The sequence below is a fragment of the Octopus sinensis genome, unplaced genomic scaffold (assembly GCF_006345805.1).
Source record: "Octopus sinensis unplaced genomic scaffold, ASM634580v1 Contig17313, whole genome shotgun sequence".
In the NCBI taxonomy this organism is placed as follows: domain Eukaryota; kingdom Metazoa; phylum Mollusca; class Cephalopoda; order Octopoda; family Octopodidae; genus Octopus; species Octopus sinensis.
The window spans coordinates 5,001-26,015 of record NW_021834963.1 but is presented as its reverse complement, the minus strand read 5'-3'; the positions used below and the strand labels follow the sequence as shown (position 1 = coordinate 26,015).

General features: G+C 37.5%; 1 protein-coding gene across 1 annotated transcript in view; it reads right to left on the bottom strand.

The window, feature by feature from the left end:
- Positions 1–645: 645 nt before the first annotated feature.
- The window catches only part of LOC115231073 (E3 ubiquitin-protein ligase MIB2-like), a 22,280-nt gene continuing 1,910 nt past the window's right edge, over positions 646–21,015 (bottom strand). Inside the window, exons 2-7 of the mRNA XM_029801161.2 lie at positions 14,647–14,856; positions 10,900–11,075; positions 6,977–7,119; positions 5,053–5,103; positions 2,619–2,690; positions 646–1,112 (exon numbers count right to left, since the gene is read on the bottom strand). Coding sequence (XP_029657021.2) covers positions 1,081–1,112; positions 2,619–2,690; positions 5,053–5,103; positions 6,977–7,119; positions 10,900–11,075; positions 14,647–14,856 — 684 coding nt within the window. The 3' untranslated portion in view covers positions 646–1,080. The remainder of the gene's footprint in view (positions 1,113–2,618; positions 2,691–5,052; positions 5,104–6,976; positions 7,120–10,899; positions 11,076–14,646; positions 14,857–21,015) is intronic.

The window sequence follows — 21,015 nt, the reverse complement described above, 5'->3', positions numbered from 1 at the left end:
ACTTATTTGATCTTGGTCTCTGCTGTAAGAACTTGAAATCTAATTTCAAATTAAAATAACAGTGGAGTAATATGAAGGTAAATATTGTAAGGAAGAATTGTACTTTCCTTTATCTGAAGTTATTTAAAAAGAGGGAGACACATGCAGTTAAAACAACAAATGTTGTGTCATTATTTTATTTTATCTCAGACTTTTTCAGCACAGCTATTGTTTAATTATAATTTTTTTGATTTATTTTCATATGTATAATAGTGAAGTTTTATTTTTACTGACGAAAATTTCAGTAATTAGTAAATAACGAAGGTCATAAAGTAAGAATATAAAATTAAAATATTGTATATTGCACTCAAAACCCCTGGAATTTTTATTCAACCACCACCACTTTGGAGAGGCCTGTCTTAAACCACAACAGGACAAAGTGAGATATATCCTTAGATACATCATGTATTATATAGAAATACTATCTCTATAGGATATATAAAGGGAAAAGACATCAATATATATATATATACCAGGCATTCTACTCTCAGCTAAAAATGAAGGTAGATAACTATCAATATAGCAGAAGATATTAAAGCTGTCTATATAACAATGGGGTTGCTTAGGGGGGGGGGTTAGATATACAACAACAGCAACAACAATAAATGAACATTTCAAAGTTTGTCTTTATTTTAAATGTGAATTTTTAACAAAGGAGCCAAACCAGTGAAGGGATCACTATGTGGCTGATATACCTGCTAGAATTAGCAGCTAAATTCACACGATATCACTGTACAGAAGGGCATATTGGACAATGTGGTTGTGGGTTCTCTTTGGAAATAGGCATGATGGTCCTGGCTGGAATGCGTTTGATCATAAGTCTCTGTTTGGTCGAGGTTAATCTGAGGCTAAACAACAACAGTTACACAGAAATTCACTTTGCGTCTAATGACAGACATTCCATCGCAGCGACACATTCAGCTTCTTCAAGAGCTGCACGTAATGTTGCGTGTGTCCGTGTTTCTGGGTCGCAATTCCTGTACCATTCGTAAAGCATCAGATAGCCTTGTTTTACAGCGTCAATAGACTCATCATCAATTTTCAGTTAGTTGTATCAACTCCTAAAAAAATTGCTGCAAAAGACACAACAATAAGAGATAAATGCAACCAACCTTAACAATATTAACAATAATATAAAAGATGTGTGTTGTTATAAACATAACAAAGAAACTATTTCAAGAGAGAAATATAAAAAAATAGCTAAGAAACAAGAAAAATATAAGACATTGTTTTCTATTTCTAGGGATGATGAGAAAAATAACAAAGTGGTTAAATTAAAGGTGATTTAAAAAAAAACATTAATTGAAGTTTACACTTGAGAATCTTTAAGGTAAACCGATGGCAGATGTGTTTGTGAAGGCAAAAGTGCATGAGAACCTAAAGAATCAACATAGGGTACCAACAGGCAAACCATTTGATCCATTCATTTCCTCTGCTCAATATTTCTGGGATAGTTGTGGGGATAGAGTCCCCTGGCATTTCTTCCATTGGGGCCTATCAGATGTAACCATCATTACATATTTTGGTTGGATTCCCAAGCATCAACAACTAAGTCTATGGATATCATCCAACTATTTACTGCTTGGTCTACCCCTGGGTCTCCTACTCCATTGGTTTGACTTTGAGAACCTGTCTTGTAATTCATTCCTGCGACATTCTGATCACATGTCCTAGGTACCAGAGATGTGAAGAAGTGGCTCAACCTGGAGAGACTCCCAAATCTCTGAACTATAAATCCTATTGGGCAACATTACTCCAGAGACCCTTCAGAGAAATCCCATATATCTGTCTTAATCTGGCAGATTTCAGATCTGATATTCAAAGGTCATGAAAGTAATGTCTCTCTGTGAAATCAATCACCTTGCAAAGTTCCCAAAATGACACTGAAAATCAAATGAATAATGATAGACCAACAGTCGATTATTCTCAGTCAAATCCAATCCTTTTTGAATCTACTCCAGATTCAATCAATTCTCCTGAACCCATTCAGTTATTCTTATGTCTCAGTGAGAGAGAGAGACCAGCCATGGTCTGGCTTCACTTGTGAATATTCATTTTCTGTCAAATTTCCTTAAAGCCATTCTCTCTTTTTGGATGTGGGGAATATGATATGATTTGGCTGTGTCACCCCTACACTAAGTCTGTTTTTACTGAAGCATTTACAAACATATGTCATGTTGTAAAGTTATTCCAATATGGCAATATAAATTGCAATTATCACATTCAAACACAATAACCCAATCCCTAATGGCTTCAAGAAGACCCTAACTCATGGTCTTTTGATGGAGTAAAGACGAACCAAAAACGTTGTCATTAACTCAGCTGTTTACCCTTAACATATTTTTCTTCTTTCTTCCAATATTAAATGCTACTTGTATTTTCTTGTGTATCCATAATTACCAACCTCAGTGGATACTTTATGAAATACCAGTAATATCATTAATAGAATTTATTTTGCAGCTAACCATTCCACTGGAAATTAGGAATGTAACCTGTTCTCTTTCATCCTGACAAATGAAATAGCCCAGGTGAATGTAAAATTTATAGAAATCAATTAGGTAGTGTAATTTTATACTCACCTACTTGCCACCAATCTCTTCCTAACCTCTTAGCCACTCTCAGAAGATCCTTCTCCTTCAGCTCTGGACTCTCTGAAATAAATATTTCCAAATTTTATAATTTATACTAAATTTCTTAATCTTTATTCTTGAGGCATGCTTATCATCAATGGTCAACTGGTGACCACTATGATTTTGGTCAACCTTTTTAATCTATGTAATAGCTCAATATTTTGGTCCACAACAAAATAGATTCAACTTCTTAAACTTCGTCTCTCTATCAAGACATCCTACATAATCTAACAATGTTGCATTTATCACATTTAATTATCATTTGATAAGACTATTTTTCTCACAGTTCTCTATTTCCCTTCTTATATCTGTACCAAACCTGTGACATGACTTCACTCACCAACATTTTTCTCATCTTCTGCTTAATTCTAATGTCAAACAAGGTGTTTTTCCAAAGACCTAATCACAAATACACGGCAGACAAATTCATGTAGGATAAACATACACCTGACATCTTTGTTAAGGGTTGATGTTGGTAATCTTGAATCGTAACTCCGCACATCCCAGTTCACAAGAACATCATCTGATTCAGGAAATATTTTAAGACTCCTTAATAAAGAAGTTCTTTAAAACCCTTTATTCCCCAAAAGTTTGGCTTATCTATTGCTTATAAGATGTCTTCTTTTTGTGCTATTATCTCGATGCCTCTACTCTTGTGGGACAATGAGGTAGTGTACCATCACCCTAAACAGTTTCTCTTTAACCTTTGACATGCTTTCTTCTGCTACTTTGAATTTCACTTATTTCTGCTGAGCTTTGGCAAATGACGGCAACATTTATTTGCCTTCACCCTATTCTTGACCAACTAATTAATTAATACAGTCTATTCAGAACTATTTGCATATCCTTTTGCTCTGTTGTTTGTTTTCTTATGTCATCCATTAATGTCGTCTTAGGGGACTTCACTCGAGTTATTTCTTCTGATCAATCTGCTGATCTAATAAACATTTCCATAACAAGTACAAACAAAATGACTGATATTGTGCAACCCACGGCAATTCCAGTCTCCAGACAATGCGAGTCTGTTGTGAAATATTCTGTCCTGAAGCACATTTTGAAATTATTACAGCAACTCTTCATTAGATTCTCAATCTTTTCTCGTATATAAAAGACGTCCGTTGTTTTCAGCAACAACTCGTGTAGTACAGAACGATAAGCATTAACCTGATCAAGCCATACAACATTCAAATCGTTTTTGTTCTTCTTTGTATCTTCTATCGCATCCCAGATTCAAAATGCAAGTTCCACACATTCAGGGATTCCTGTCTTCTCTCTTTTACTCTTTACTCTTTTATTTGTTTCAGTGAGCTGACTGTGGCCATGCTGGAGCACCGCTTTTAGTCGAGCATATCAACCCCAGGACTTATTCTTTGTAAGCCTGGTACTTATTCTATTGGTCTCTTTTCTCGAACAAATAAGTTACGGGGACGTAAACAAACCAGCATCGGTTGTCAAGTGATGTTGGGGGAACAAACACAGACACACAAGCATATACACATACATATATATATATATATATATATATATATATATGCGACGAGTTTATTTCTGTTTCCGTCTACCAAATCCACTCAAAAGGCCTTGCTCGGCCCGAGGCTATAGTAGAAGACAATTGTCCAAGGTGCCACGCAGTGGGAATGAACCCGGAACCATGTGGTCGGTAAGCAAGCTACTTACCACACAGACACTCTTTAATAGAATTACTTTACAGTTAAACTTTCAAAAAACGCAATTTGTTACATTATTGAGAGACATTCCTATCAGCAATGGTCAATTGGTAACCATTATGATTTTGGTCCACATTTTTCTAGTTTCTGTTCACCTGTTTACCCCTACACAACAACATATCTTAGTTCTTGGTTCCAAAAGACAATATTAACTCTATTGTGTTTTCTAATTTATCCATTTTTCCATCCAAGGCAACAAAGATTTTATGAAATTTCAGCGATATATTTCATCGACTCCTTTTGCAGCTAACATTTCAAATGGAGATTAGAGATGGGCCCTGTTCTCAGTCCTTCTGACAAACAAAACAGCTCAGGGGGTGGAGAATTTATAGGAATCAGTTAGGTACATTGATTTCTATAAATTTTTCCATTGCTTGTGTTTTATGGCAACGAATTGGTCATAGCAAGTGGAGGCGCAGGGCTTAATGGTTAGGGTATTTGACTCATGATTGTAAGATTGGGGTTTCGATTCCTTCACCAGGCAATACGTGCGTTCTTGAGCAAAACACTTCCATTCACTCAGCTGGCAAAAATAAGTAATTTTACAGCGAACTAGTGTCCTATTCAGGGAGGAATGTATACGCTAGAGAAACCGGGAAACCAACCCTATGCCTCTTATGGGATAACATAATTAGGTACAGTTATTTCATACTCACCAACTGGTCCTGCCACCATCTGGACTTCCATATTTGACGAATTTGGACCAACTGAAAAATACATTTCAAAGTGGTTTTAGTAAAATTTCTTTATCCTTTCTAATAATCGATATTTTATTATTGTGAGACATTCGTGTCATCACTGATGACAACATGCTTTTGTAGAACATTTGTATGCTTTCTACAGTGGGTCCAAGTAATGGTTCAATATTTAAGTCCACAACAGAATAGACTACACTTAACAACCCTTCTCTGTCTCTTAAGTCATCCAACAATTCTAACAATTCTGAAATTATTTCATTTAATTATCCCCTAATAACCGATTTTCTCTTAGCTTCGTTTTGGTTTTCTTATGTTTGTGCCAGATCTATGACAAGACATCTCTAATCAACATTCGTCTCATCTTCTGCTTAAATCCAGTGTCAACCAAGTTGAGCATCGAAGTCCTAGCCTCAAACACGACACACCACTTCCAGACGGATATATATCTATATCTATCTATTTGTTTTGCAAGATTTTTGATGTGAAATCGTGTGTTGAAACAGATATTGTTGTATTTAGGAATGGTCATTTTGCCAGTTTAGCCAATAAAAACACACGCACTATATATTTAGTGTTACTTTGCTTCAGCGTTATTTATTTTTTACTTTAATCTTAATCTTATTTCGGCAAGAGTTCTTTCATCACACTCCTGTGACCTCATCAGTGGTCCTTTGCTTTCTTCTTTCTTATTTGTGTGTCTCTCCTTACTAACCATCAGCCCTTTTGTATTTTGTATTCCTATTGTACGTGTCTTCATTTGCGCATGCGTATATCTTTATGTGTGTCTATGTTTAGTTAGTGTGCGTGGGGGGGGGTTGAAGTGCCTGTAATATTTGTATCTTCTGTTTATATACGTACGTGTAATTTGTTTTTGCTTTTGGCCGAAATAAGATTAAGATTAATGTAAAAAATAAATAAGACTGAAGCAAAGTAACACCAAATATATAGTGCGTGTGTTTTTATTGGCTAAACTGGCAAAATGACCATTCCCAAAAACAACAATATATCTATCTATCTATCTCTCTCTCTCTATATATATATATATATAGATAGATATATATGTATATATATATATACACTTGCTCTCTTTGTTATTGGTTACTACTAGTAATCTTTAATTTTAATTACCCACATCACAGTTCTCCAGAATGTAATCAGATGTGGGGAAATATCTGAAGATATTTCAATGTCATTCATCCTCCTGAATAAAGCAGGTCGAACAGAAAGTGACATCAGGTCTAACAGGAAGTGATATCTTGTGTCCTAAATTAAAACACTATATTCACACAAAACCTCATTAACGACATAAAACTTGTCATCCACGCATTATTGCTGTGAAAATATTTGAAACGGTTCAGAAGAACTGATACTCGGAATACTAATCTATACATCAATCAAAGTTTCCCACCCTTTTGATGTCCCCTCTCTAATGTTGGTCCCTAAACCCTCAGTTGAGATTTTCTTATTGAGTCTCCTATTTTATAAAGGCTCACTCTGATATTCATATAAATGCAGTTGTTTTTAATTATCGGCTTCCGAAGATATTGATAAATCATTAATCACTCTAATCACACACAAGATGTCGGTATTTACTGATAGAACCTTGGTGATTTATTGGTATTTAGTCACCATTTATAATTCAGTATTCTTTATTATTTTTATGTTGCAGAAAGCAACCATCTTGAAGTGTGACAAGTCTTCTAATTGGACAAGAACAATGTTTAGTGGGAGTAGTGAGAGAGACATAATATGACAGAGAAAAGACACCTGGAACATCTTTTATCAAAAGTGTGCTTGATTAAGTCAGAACTGGATCTACACAACAACATGAAATGCAATATTCCACACCATAAAGCCCAAGAGACAAACAGACAGATCTTACCCAAACTATTTTTGCTCGTTATATTCTGTCCACACTTGAGGCATTGTTTAGGTATCTTTTGGGGACAGCATTTCTTACACAGCGAAAGATGTTTACATGGAAAGAACGTCTCTGTGGCCACTTCGTCTTCACAAAACACACATCTGAGGAACAAAAACATGAACACATCCCATTAATAACATTCATTTATAACAAATATTACATTGTGTGCATATTTACAGTAGAGAATATTATGCGACACCACAATTAAACAATTACATATGGGCGAATTTGTGAGTATATAAATGCAGACACAGAAACACAGACACACAGACACAGACACAGGCACACACACACACACACATACACACACATATATATATATAAATGGACACAAATATTAATAAGTATATGTCATGACATTGATACATCACAAAAACTGATTTACGCAAAGTGAACAACATATATTCCAGAAATATAATTCACTTATATATATAGATATATATATATATATATATATATATATATATATATATATATATATATATATATGTGTGTGTGTGTGTCCGAGTCAGTCGCCATGATAGATTGTTAGCCGCTACACACATTTTTTTCTCTCCTTGTTTCTATCCTTGTTTTTTTTTCCGTGTCCCTTTCTGTAGAAGAGCGAAGGCTCGAAACGTAAAAGACTTTTTCTATTCCTTCAATACCACCTGTCATCGTCTTTTGTTTTTTTCGTAAACTCTCCCTATATATATATATATATGTATATATATGTATGTGTGTGTGTGTGTGCGTATATGTATATATATCTATATATATATATATAAAATAAAAACATGATGCGAAGGATTCAGCGGTACATATGTTTCGGGCCTTTATTAGACAGATTTATAACAATGCATAATGTATGTCTGTGGCCTTCTTCAGCCGCGCACAACAGCTTCCACAAGGACATGTGTTACATCAAAAATTCTTGGTTGGGGATGCAAATCCTCTCATTCACGCACGACATAATGCGGCAGCAGCATAGAGTTGAAGCGTCCATCTCTTTCTTCTCTCAATGTAGAATCATTCTACATTGAGAGAAGAAAGAGATGGACGCTTCAACTCTATGCTGCTGCCGCATTATGTCGTGCGTGAATGAGAGGATTTGCATCCCCAACCAAGAATTTTTGATGTAACACATGTCCTTGTGGAAGCTGTTGTGCGCGGCTGAAGAAGGCCACAGACATACATTATGCATTGTTATAAATCTGTCTAATAAAGGCCCGAAACATATGTACCGCTGAATCCTTCGCATCATGTTTTTATTTTATTTTGATCAATTTACTCCACCACCTACACCACCAAACGGTATACACAGGTGCTTATAATTATCAAGTACTCATCCCGAATTTCTATATATATATATATATATACACGGGGGGAAATAAATATTCGTGCATGTCAAAATTCTTTATTTATTTAATTTCTAATGAACATAAATGGGATATACCACTGTTAAATATTTGCATACAGATGCATAAACTAAGAATATGCAAAAGAAACTAATAAATTATAGTAACTAAGGAATTTATATAAAATTATAAATATTTAGGGGTGAAAAAAGTATTCGTGCAGAATATAAATAACTGATAATTCTGATATGATACTTCGTAGCATAACCATTATTCAGTTCCACTTCAACCAATCTCTTCTTGTAGTTCTTCACCAATGACTCGCATGTTTCTTTAGGAATTTTTTCCTATTCTTCTTGACAAATTTTCTTCAAATCTGTAATGCATGTTGGGGCTCTTGAATTTCAGTTTTCAAATAACGCCACAAATTTTCAATGGGGTTCAAGTCAGGTGACAGGCTTGGCCATTACAATAATTTTATATTGTGATTGACAATCCATATTTGGTAGACTTCACCGTGTGCTTAGGGCCGTTACCCTGTTGTAAAACCCACCCTTCACAAAGCTGGAGCTTTTCAACAGAGTCGCATAAATTATTGTTCAAAATATTTTGGTACATCTTGCATTCATTCTACCATCTATCACATGTCAATTGCCAGTACCATTTGCAGAGAAACACCCCCACACCTCCAATCTTTACGGTAGGAATTGTGTTTTTACTCCAAACATGGGTAAGCGAATTTCGTCCAAACAATTCAATTTTCGTCTCGTCTGTCCATAGAACATTTTCCCAGAATGTATCAGATTTATCTTTATGTTCATAACAAATTTTAAACGGGCATCTCTATGCCTTTTAGTCAACAGAGGAGTTTTTCTAGGAGAGCGTGACTTCAGTTCATTCCTATGAAAACTCCTTTCTGGTGATTATTGCGTTTTTTTCCGATTCTTCGCTTCATTTTTCTTAAAGATCTTGGGGAAATCTTGCGTGGTGCTCCGGATCTTATTCTGTTTTCAACAGTTCCCGATTCCTTATATCTTTGAATAAATGAAGATATGGTAGTAAGCGGAATACAAAGTGTCTCTGATATTTTCCTGTAATTTTTACCTACTTTCTACAGTTCAATAATTAAGTTTTTCACTGAATTTGCGAGTTCTTTACTTTTCGCCATTATTGCGATATCACTTTATGTTGTCTCAGTGCTGAATGAAGAAGCTAGTGTTTTGACACTCAAAAATGAAAACTGATAAGATTATTGGAATAAACAAGAAATTTCTAGTAAAAAAATATTTTAACAGTATTTTGTGGCATAGAAAATCATACATTTATTCTGTACGAATACTTTTTTCACCCCTAAATATTTATGATTGTATATAAATTCATTAGTTACTATAATTTATTAGTTTCTTTTGCATATTCTTAGTTTATGCATGTATATGCAAATATAGTATTGGTATATCCCATTTATGTTCATTAGAAATTAAATAAAGAATTTTGACAGACGAATATTTATTTCCTCCCCACAGTATATATATATATAATATATATATATATATTATATATATATATATATATATATATATATATATATATATATCTTTCTCTCTTTTCTCTTTTTACTTGTTTCAGTCATTTTGACTGCGGCCATGCTGGTGCACCGCCTTTAATCGAGTAACACGACCCCGGGACTTATTCTTTGTAAGCCCAGTACTTATTCTATCGGTCTCTTTTGCCGAACCGCTAAGTGACGGGGACATAAACACACCAGCATTGGTTGTCAAGCAATGCTAGGGGGACAAACACAGACACACAAACATACACACACATACATATATATACATATATACGACGGGCTTCTTTCAGTTTCCGTCTACCAAATCCACTCACAAGGCTTTGGTCGGCCCAAGGCTATAGTAGAAGACACTTGCCCAAGGTGCCACACAGTGGGACTGAACCCGGAACCATGTGGTTGGTAAACAAGCTTCTTACCACACAGCCACTCCTGCGCCTATATATGTATATATATGTATATATATATATATATACATGTATGTATCTATGTATGCATGTATAAATACGTATGTATGTATGTATGTATCCATGTATGTACACTCATTGTATGTGTTTGTAGGCGATTTTCTCAGGATAGCTCACATGGACATGACTGGGTGGGACAGAGAAAACAGAGGAACAATCTGTTGGTAGACAGATAAATTCCATCACTTCACTATTTACTTCTACATTTTCTCATTCGTCCCAAATCTTTAAAATAGGGAATTGAGAGAGGTGGGTGGGGATTTTAGGAGAGGTATAACAGTCAACGCAACCAATCATTTGAATGTAATCAAAATAGTGTCCTTTCTTTTAATTAGCTTAACATCTGCATATTGTTTATTGTTCTTCTTACTGTTGTTGTCTAACCTTTCATTAAGCTACTAAGACAGTATAATGTATCAGTAGAATTAAAACAATAGAAACATATAAACATGGTTATATACAAAACAGAAAATGTAATGGTTTATCTTGTCATTGCCAGTGAATACTTACTGCGGTGAGAATAACGTCTTTAACATCTTTTTTAAATCTTCCTCTTCTATTAGGTCCAATGGTGTTCTGCCAATTTTGTTTTTACAGTAAAAGTTGGCCCCGTGGTGGGCTAGGTAGCTGGCAACTACCACACCAGAGCACCTTTCTTCGTTTCCCAGTTTCAGCTCTACGCAGAACTACAAATGATGAAATATAAAATGATGAGTTAAAGATTACACAAACATATACAAAGGTACCCCAAATTACACAACAGTTCAACTACATTTTCACATAGTTTGTTTCCCCAGTGATTAAACTATTCACACAGCGTTGATTTCTTACATCATCTCTTAGTTGAGTCCACTTTTCATTATCATTTGTTTTTACTTTACGCTCTACATTAAGACAAAAATTATGATCATTATATTGAACAAAACGCACATTAGTGGTCAACGTTATTGCTTAACAATGATATTTAATGAGTAAATATTTACTTGCCAATCACAAATGTCACAAACTATTCAATAAAAACACAATATAAAGTTATTATAACATCAAGTCAAATATACAAAATATAAGGACAGAAATGTCACAATAATGAAAGACAACAAACCAACAAGAACCTATCTCTACAACTGGCTTGATAAAGCCAAATGGCCATAGCAAGAGAAATACTTACGGAAGAGTATTGTACATATAAGTACTAGCTTAAGGTGACCCGCTCTACGCGTGGGTGAGGGTGTGATTGTTACTTTCTGTTGCTTCCTTTGTTTCTTATCGCCATATTCACCCTCTTTGTTCCTCTCTCCTTTCTCTCTCGCATCCACACTCTCTTACTCTTCCTTTATCTCGGACTCTCCCTCACTTTCTCTTGCTTTTTATCTTTCTCTATCTATCTATCTCTCATTTATAAAAAAATTAGATTTCCGTGCTTAAATTACAAATCTTCTACTTTACCATGTTGAAAATTTGATTGAAATCGGGCAAAAGGTGTCCAATCTAAACCCTCAATTGTCCCCCAAAATCAATAAAACCCCTATTTTCACACCAAAACGACCACAGTAGCGCCCCAAAAGTCTCTCAAACAATTTCTCACCGCAAGTTACCCCCTCTTTTAAATTGTAATCCCCTTCCAGGCCCAATTACACATCTTTTTACATAAAAATCCAATTTGTATCATCGTTCGCCTTCTTCATTTGATAGATTAGAAATACATACCCGGCCTTGTTCGGAATTAAAATAGTTTATTATTGTTTTACTCGTTTTGGTATTATAACCCGATTTCATTCGGGTCTAAGCGGGCCACATTTTAAAAGATGAGGAATTTTGCCCTAGAGTCCATGCCTTTCAATTGAGCAAATTCGAAGTTCCAATACAAACTCGCTAGCACTTTTAACATAGGTGTGCATATTTTTAGCACAATCCAACCACATATGCACACAGTATATATATAAATTAACACAATATATCTGTTTAATAATATCTGTTATGATTGTGCGATGGAGGTGGGCGATATTAATTCACCGTTCTAAAAGACCTGTGGCGAGAATATTTAAACTTTTGCGGTTGTCATCGCTTTCTGTCTATAGATACAGACAGACGTACAGTGAGAGAGGTGGTGGAAGAAAGAGTGACAGAGAGACGTCGTTATAGAGGGATCAAAAAAATCACTCTTTTTGCCATAGCAACCACATCTTATAGCTTGCGAATTTTAACCATCGCGGGTCTCATTCTCACCACGCATTTAGTATCCTTGCCAATTTTCAGCTCGATCCTTGCCTCGGTTTGGCTGCCATTAACCTCCAAAGCAAAATGTGCATAAAATTTTCGTCAAAGGACTGTTTTATAGATATGAATAACACCACAAATAATATAAGTTATACCAGAAAAGAGAACAGCAACAACATAGCAAGGCCTTCAGACATAACAACTAAATCAACACCACATAGACATATCCACGCAGATCAATAATGTTTCTATAATTAAGTGGATTGGAGAGAAAAACAGGGTATATAAGGCATCGGATTTTGTGCGCAAGAGAGAAGTCTACCATGGTATGGTTATGTGATGCATATGGATGAAGATAGCTTCATCAAGAAGTGGTGATCTCTCATTGTGGAGGGAATGTGTGGAGGGGGTAGACCCAGAAAGACGTGCAATAATGTGGTGAGAAAGGACCGTCAGACGTTGGGCCTCACAGAGGGGATGAAATGGGAGCGATACTTTTGGCAGTCTGCTGTACTTGAGATGATATGCCAAGCTAAGTCGTCGTTGTCCTTGCATACTGTCATGACCCGTGTATCATTCTTCGTCTGAGATATCCTAATCTTGTGGGATCATGGGTGCTGATGCTTCGGAAAAATCACCCATGCTGGTGTCACATACAAATATCCGTGTCGGTGCTGCAGAAAAGCACGCAGTACATTATGTAAATTGGGTGGCATTAGGAAGGACGTCCAACTGTCGAAACAATGCGAAAAGAGATATGGAGCCCAGGTAGCTTTTCAGCTGACCAGCTTCTGTCAAAGCGTCGAACCCATGCCAGCTTTGAAAACAGTCGATACATTATCATGATGATGATGATGATGAATTAATAAGGAAACATCTTTTGATGAAGAAAGTGAAGTAAGGGAAGTAAGAATCGGTGTCACAGTTGAGGCAGAACACCAACGCGTAGTTGATTAATTGTTCAGTGTTAGTCTGATGGACTATTCCAGTAGGTGGGGAGGTCGCTGGCTGTCAGAGTAGGTTCCTCTCACCAAAGTAGACATTACAACAATACACAGATGACCATCAACTGCCTGAATAGTAGTCAGTCATCTGTAGTGAGCTTTATTCATATGGGAATAGCCCAATGTCATAATTCAAAACTAACGCAGCGAAAATTTTGAAAAGTTCCCCCAGTTCTGAAAAAAATTCGATAAATTCGACATGGAGTCGAGAATCTAAACTTTTTATATGCAACACATCTTCTGTCTAGAGGACGCAACTCGACCTTTTTATCGCCCAAAGGGACAGCTAGGAACATCGTATACACAGAAGTATTCGAGTGAAGAGAAGATATTGCAACCTACACACGCACCTTCGTTCCCTAGAGGGAAAGGACTAGATTGGGATTAGTCGTTGCCTACTAGGGGCTCTTACATACCCGGGCAATGCCGGGCTATGCTGCTAGTATTATATAAAAGAAATGTGACAGAGAGCTGTTTCAGGCAGAATTCTTCATGGAATGGACAAGATGTATTTATTATCATGGCCCCAGCACTATAAATGTTACTGTCTATCATATGAACCTCTCTTCTACCCAGTATCATTGTTAATTCAGAATAATATCTCCTGTCTTGAATAGATCATTTCTCCTTCAAATTTTGATGACCGTGTTTGTATGGCCAACATTCGAGATGGATCACCTTCTCTACCATGGAGAGGTCGTGCCTTTGAGGACGGAAGGGGACGGAATAGAGAATAGTGTTTGTTACATAATAATATAACTAAGGGTTACCATTGTGACTGGATCAGGAAATGGTAATGGAGGATGGGGTTGGTAGGTGAGAATTGCGATATAAACAATGTCTGTTTCTGTCTGTCTTTCTCTGTCAGTTTGTCTATTTTACACACACACAGACGCACAAATGCACACACACACACACACACACACACACACACACACACACACACACACACACACACACAGACGCACAAATGCACACACACACACACCACACACACACACACACACACATAGTCACAAACAATGTGAAAACTTACCTGATCTAACATGGTCATGTGCTCCACCTCAGAATTAAATTCATTGGTTGCTAACGCCAGGTGCAGGCAATTATTTCCTCCATGTTCGACAACATTTACATTCGCGCCCCTGGCTATCAGCCGCTGCATTATTCCGAGGTGACCGTCCGAAACAGCTTCAAGCAATGGTGTCCTATATTCTTTGTTCACAATTTCTAAATTCACCGAATCCTTTGTGGAGGTAAAAATGGAAAATGAAAATTTACATGAAAATCAGGGTTGATATCAATGTCATTACAGTTTTCTACTGGGTACTAGATCAAACTGATCAAATACATTTGATGTTTGTCAGTGAAATAAATCTTCCATAAGGACCTTCTATAACCTGATACATGTGTGTGTTAGAGACATGATAAACATATTAAGATGTCCTACATTTGCCCCTCACTGTAGTAAGTTGTAGGGCAACAGAACTAGAGTAAACACATGATTAGCAGATCAAGTCAAGTAAAGAAGAATTATGATTTCTAATGTTTACTTTTGACGTTGCTACATTAATAAAGGGTTCATAAAACTGCTGAGCCGGTTAGCGTCCACATGCATAAAACTAATGTCCACGCACGCACACACACATAAACATCAGTGTTACATATATAAATACATATAATGAATTGGGGAAACGGAGTTCACGAGAATATGCATCACAACGACCGTTTCGACACATCTTGCATCGGTCGCTTGCGGGTGGGCTACTATACATATTGTGTTGCATCCTCCAGTGCAGATGCATCTCATCGGGTGCCTTGTTTTAATGTAAAGATACCTCACTAAATATATTCAGTTTCACTTGACATGTTGTTGCTAGGAGCTTCTTGGATTACAACATGAGAGACAACAGCCTTCTGGCAACAACAACATTCCAAGCGAAACCGAATATATTTACAGAGGTATCTTCTTTAAAGCAAGACACCCGATGACATGCATCTGCAACGGAGGATGTCCCACAACCAGTTATACAATATCCTACCTGCAAGGGCCCGATGCAAGATGGATTGAAACAATCGTTGTGATGAATAAAAATTCTCATTAACTCCATTTTCTGCTTCCCTCATTCATTATAAACTGAACGAACACTGCAGAATACATGAAGTAGATCCAGTGTCACTTATAGCTCAACTGTGGGTGACATGAGGTAACCGAATCAGCGAAAGATCTTTAAGTAGCATACTTCTAAATGTATACCCAAATTCCAAATAATCACAAATACATACACACGCACACACACTCACACACACACGCACACACACATACAGGGAGGATGATGCCTTGCACGGAAAGAATTACAGAAGTATCACACTATTAGATGAAGCAATGAAAATTACAGAGAGGGTCACAGACAAAATAATTAAGACTGGTGTTTGACTAGAAGAGATGCAATTTTGTTTTGTGCCACAGCGAAGCACCTCTGATGCTATATTCCTGATAAGGCAGCTGCAGGAGAAGTACAAAGCCAAAGATAAACCCTTTGTTAAACACGGAGAAAGGCTTTGACAGGATCCCTTGATCCCTTATTTGCTGGTCACTGCAAAAGCTAGGGATGGACGAATGGTTGGTGAGAGCGTTACAAGTCATGTACAGGGATGCTGTCAGTAAGGTGAGGTTTGGCATCGTGTGTAGCAATCAATTAGGGTACAAGTAGGGGTTCATCATGGATTATTCCTCAGCGCCTTCCTGTTTATCAGTCCTCCAGGCAATAACAGAGGGATTTAAGATGACCGCTTCTAGGAGATCCCTCAATGCTGATGACCTTGTTATCATAGCCGAATAACTTTCAGAACTAGGTAAATTTTAGGTATATCAGTAAGGACTAGAATCAACGAGCCTTAAACTTCATCTAAAAAAATCAAACTTAGTAAGTAGGAAAGCGGACAATTCACAAAATCCCATCAGGAAGATGGCACTGTTTGATCTGTAGAAAAAGCGTAGGTAGGAAGTTCATAAGATGTGCCCAGTGTAAGGTAATGGACACATAAGTGTTGCAGGCAATATCAGAGGAAGGTTAACAGGGATAATAGTTTTTTTTCTGTGTGGAAGGTGCACAAGTACAATAAACGCAACAAATGTAGAGAAAATAGAGCCCATCAATTGCCAGGTAGGTAAGCTACTGGGAGTTGATAGTTTTCGCTATCTAGGTGGCCAAGTCAGGAGTGTGGTTGGTTGTTCCTTGAGTATAGCTGCAAGAATAAGAATAAGAGTGCAAAGTTCAGAATGATCTTAACGTCTAATGGTAACAAAGAGCGTCTCCCTGAGATTGAAAGGCAGACGTTATGATGCCTGTGAGTAAACAACTATGTTACATGTCAGTGAAACATGGGATGTGACCTCTCTGAGGACTTCCATAGGCTTGAAAGAAATGAAGCCAGTAGGCCTCGCTGGATGTACAATGTCAGTGTGCATGTACGACAGAGTATGGGGACCTTGAGAGAAGAGCTGGGCATTGAAGACATCAAATGTGGTGTGCAAGAGATACGTCTGCGTTGGTATGGTCTTGCGATGTGTATGGACATGGACAGCTGTGTAAAAAGTGCCGATCTCTAACTGTGGAAGGATCCTTTGGAAGACGGAGACCCAAGAAGACTTTCGATGAGTTGATGAAGAATGATCTCCAACCGTTGGACATCATAGAGGATATGACAAGTGACCGAGAGCCCTGGTGATATTCTCTCTGCGGGAGGGACATGTCAGGCCAAGTGACGATAAGGATGTGGTCGTGCCAGTGTCCTATAGTGGCAGCCGTGCATCATAGCCGTGGCTGTTCGCTTCCGGTGCCATGTCAATGACACCTGGGTATCATAGTTGTGGTCACCGATGGTGCCATGTAAATTGGCACATGGGAATTATCTCGTTGGTGGTGCCATTTAAATGGCAACCATCCGTGAATCGTTAGTCGTGGCCATTGTCGGTGTCATGCAAGTGGCCCCCGTGCCGGTGGCCTCTGAAAGCACCAGTTACACACCTGGGGTGGTTACATTAGGAAGGACATCGAGCAGTAGAAACCATGCCAAATCAGACAGGAACGTGGGGCAGCTCACCGACTCATATCTCCTGTCAAACCAGCCGACACATGCCAGTATGGTGAGTGGATGTTAAATGATGATAATGATGGTGATGATGATGATGATGATGATGGTGATAACGCACAAATAGAGACATAGACATACCAAATATGAAAATAACAATCAAAACTATCATTGTTTAATATATATATATATATATATATATATATATACATGTGTATATTTAGGGCTAAAAACCCTATGTGGACACAGCCATATGCTAGAAGAAGATCACATACGATCTAACCATAAATCCATTCATCTCCAGTATATATATATATATATATATATATAATATATATATATGATAGAGAGAGAGAGAGATAGATAGATAGATAGATAGATAGATAGATAGATAGATATGTTTCTTCTATTAGCCACACACTGCACACAGATAGAAAATTTACAAGGTAGAGCTTTTCTTTTGAAGGTTTAAAAAAAAAAAGAAAGGAAGGGGAGTTTCGATCAAAAGGGATCGTAAAACGAGAGAAAGAGGACAAAAAAGGGGGGTTAAAAAAAAGGGGGAGAGCAAAAAAAAAATTTTTTTTTTGATCAATACGGATCGTTATCACAGAAATTTCAATATGAAGTGTAAGGGGAGGACAGGTGAGGTTACCCGTGGAAAGAAAAGCCTACGGAAAGACCACGGTAACCTCGGTCCTGGAGTCACATGTTATGTTTCTTTTTTTTTTTTTTTGCGAATAAGCAACTCTGTTTTTCAATTTCTGGGTTCATAGGACTATGCTCTCAAGGTGGCTTCGTCATTCATACGTGCCATTCTGCTACATCACACCTCATCTTTTTTAAAACATTCGCTAGACAAAACTTGCCTCTCTACTCTCCTTCCCTTCCTTTCAGTGAACTTGAAGAAGTTGATGAGAATTGACAGAAAGATAGATAGAAAGATATATATATAGATAGGTAGATAGATATGTTTCTTTATTAGCCACACAGGGCTCACACAGATAGAACAAATTACAAGGTAGAGCTTAAGCTTTCTTTGAGGTTAAAAAAAAAAATAAACAAGGAAGGGGGAGTTTCGATCAAAAGGGATCGTAAAGGAGAGAAAGAGGACAAAAAAAAGGGGGGTTTAAAAAAAAGGGGAGAGGAAAAAAAAAATTTTTTTTTGATCAATACGGATCGTTATCACATGAAATGTCAATATGAAATGTAAAGGGGAGGACAGGTGAGGTTTACCCTTGGAAAGAAAAGCCTACGAAAGACCACGGTAACCTCGGTCAATGGAGTACATTTATATTTCTTTTTTTTTTTTTTTTGCATAAAGCAACTCTCTGTTTTCAATTTCTGGGTTCATAGATCATGCTCAAGGTGGTTCGTCATTCATACGTGCCATTCTTGCTACATTCACCCATCTTTTTTAAAACATTCGCTAGACAAAACTTGCCCTCTACTCTCACTTTCCTGTTTCAAGTGGTTACTTGAGGAAGTTGATGAGAGATTGACAGAGAGGAAAGTGTTTTGTCTCCAATCCTTCAGAGGCGTCCACAGATATATTCTTTCGCCATAGCCACAAGGATGATGAAAATAGCTCTTCTTTCCCGTTTGAAGGAGGGAGGCGTGACAATATTAACGATAGACTCAGCTGATAAACCACTTCGTCCCACACGTACAGCAGTTGTTCGACACACCCTCCCACAGTCGGAAATTGTTGGACCACTGCACGAGTGCGTGCAGAACGGCTTCGTCGCCTCTGACCGCATCTCGGCAGGTCGGTCCCGTGTTTCTCGATCCGTGTCTGTAAAGCTTATCCCGAACGGGCTAGCGCTTCTCGGTAAGCACTGCCAGCCAGGGATCTCTGGAAGTTGTCCATGGGCCCTGGCCCGAAAGTCGTCCTGAACAGGGGGTCAGGTACTCCTCGTCGACGTCCAGGTTCGCCCCCAGCTCGTCGTCGTACCTCCCCTCCACTAAACCCTATATAGAATGCTTTGGTTGTGTTGAAGTCACTCAAGGTCGACCCAGGACGGCAGAGTTGCTTGAGAGCAACGCGACACACTCGCGGTGCCATTCGCCCTTCTTCGGCCTCTTTTTGATCCACGACTGCAGTTCGGTCATGGAGACGAGCTGCGGAAAGCGTGCCTCACAAACGGCGACCACACTGTACACCGTCGTCTACATAGAGCCAGAGATGTCGCAGTCTCAGCGCGTGTCTGCGCATCATCAACCACGGCATGCCCAGCCCTCCTTTTAACGGGTGTTGACAGCAAATGATCGCCTGACCATCGGGACGCATCCTTCCACAAGAAGCGAAAGAGAATGCGTTTGTAGTTTGGTGATGGTATAGGGTCGGGACAAGGTACGACGGTCAGGCGGTAGGTTATGACGGACACGATTGTACGTGTTCGCCACCTCCGCCCGACCTTTTAGGGACAGTTTCCTCTCGGCCCATTGCCGGGCGAGAGTGACCACCCTACTCGTTATCTCGTTCCAGTTCTTCTCAGATAGATAGATAGATAGATAGATAGATAGATAGATAGATAGATAGATAGATAGATAGATAAATATATATATATATATATATATATATATATATAGATAGATAGATAGATAGATAGATAGATAGATAGATAGATTGATAGAAAGATAGACAGATAGATAGATAGATAGAAAGATAGACAGATAGATAGAAAGATAGATAGATAGGTAGATAGATAGATAGATAAATAGATAGATAGATTGATAGATAGATAGATAGATAGATAGATAGATACATAGATAGATAATAGATAGATAGATAAAGGTAGATAGAAAGATAGACAGATAGATAGAAAGATAGATAGATAGTAGATAGATAAATAGATAGATAGATAGACAGATAGACAGAGAGAGAGAGCTAGAGAGACAGAAAGACAGGCAGACGCGCTCGACAGACAGGCAGACAGACAGACAACAGAACCCCAGACAGACAGACAGACAGACAAGACAGACAGACAGATAGATAGATAGATAGATAGATAGATAGATAGATAGTAGATAGAGAGATAGATAGATAGATAGATAGATAGATAGATAGATAGATAGAAAGATAGACAGATAGATAGATAGATAGATAAATAGATAGATAGATAGATAGATAGATAGATAGATAGATAGATAGGTAGGTAGATAGAAAGATAGACAGATAGATAGAAAGATAGATAGATAGATAGGTAGATAGATAGATAATAAATAGATAATAGATAGACAGAATAGATAGATAGATAGATAATATATATATAGATAGATAGATAGAGAGGAGATAGAAACATAGACAGAT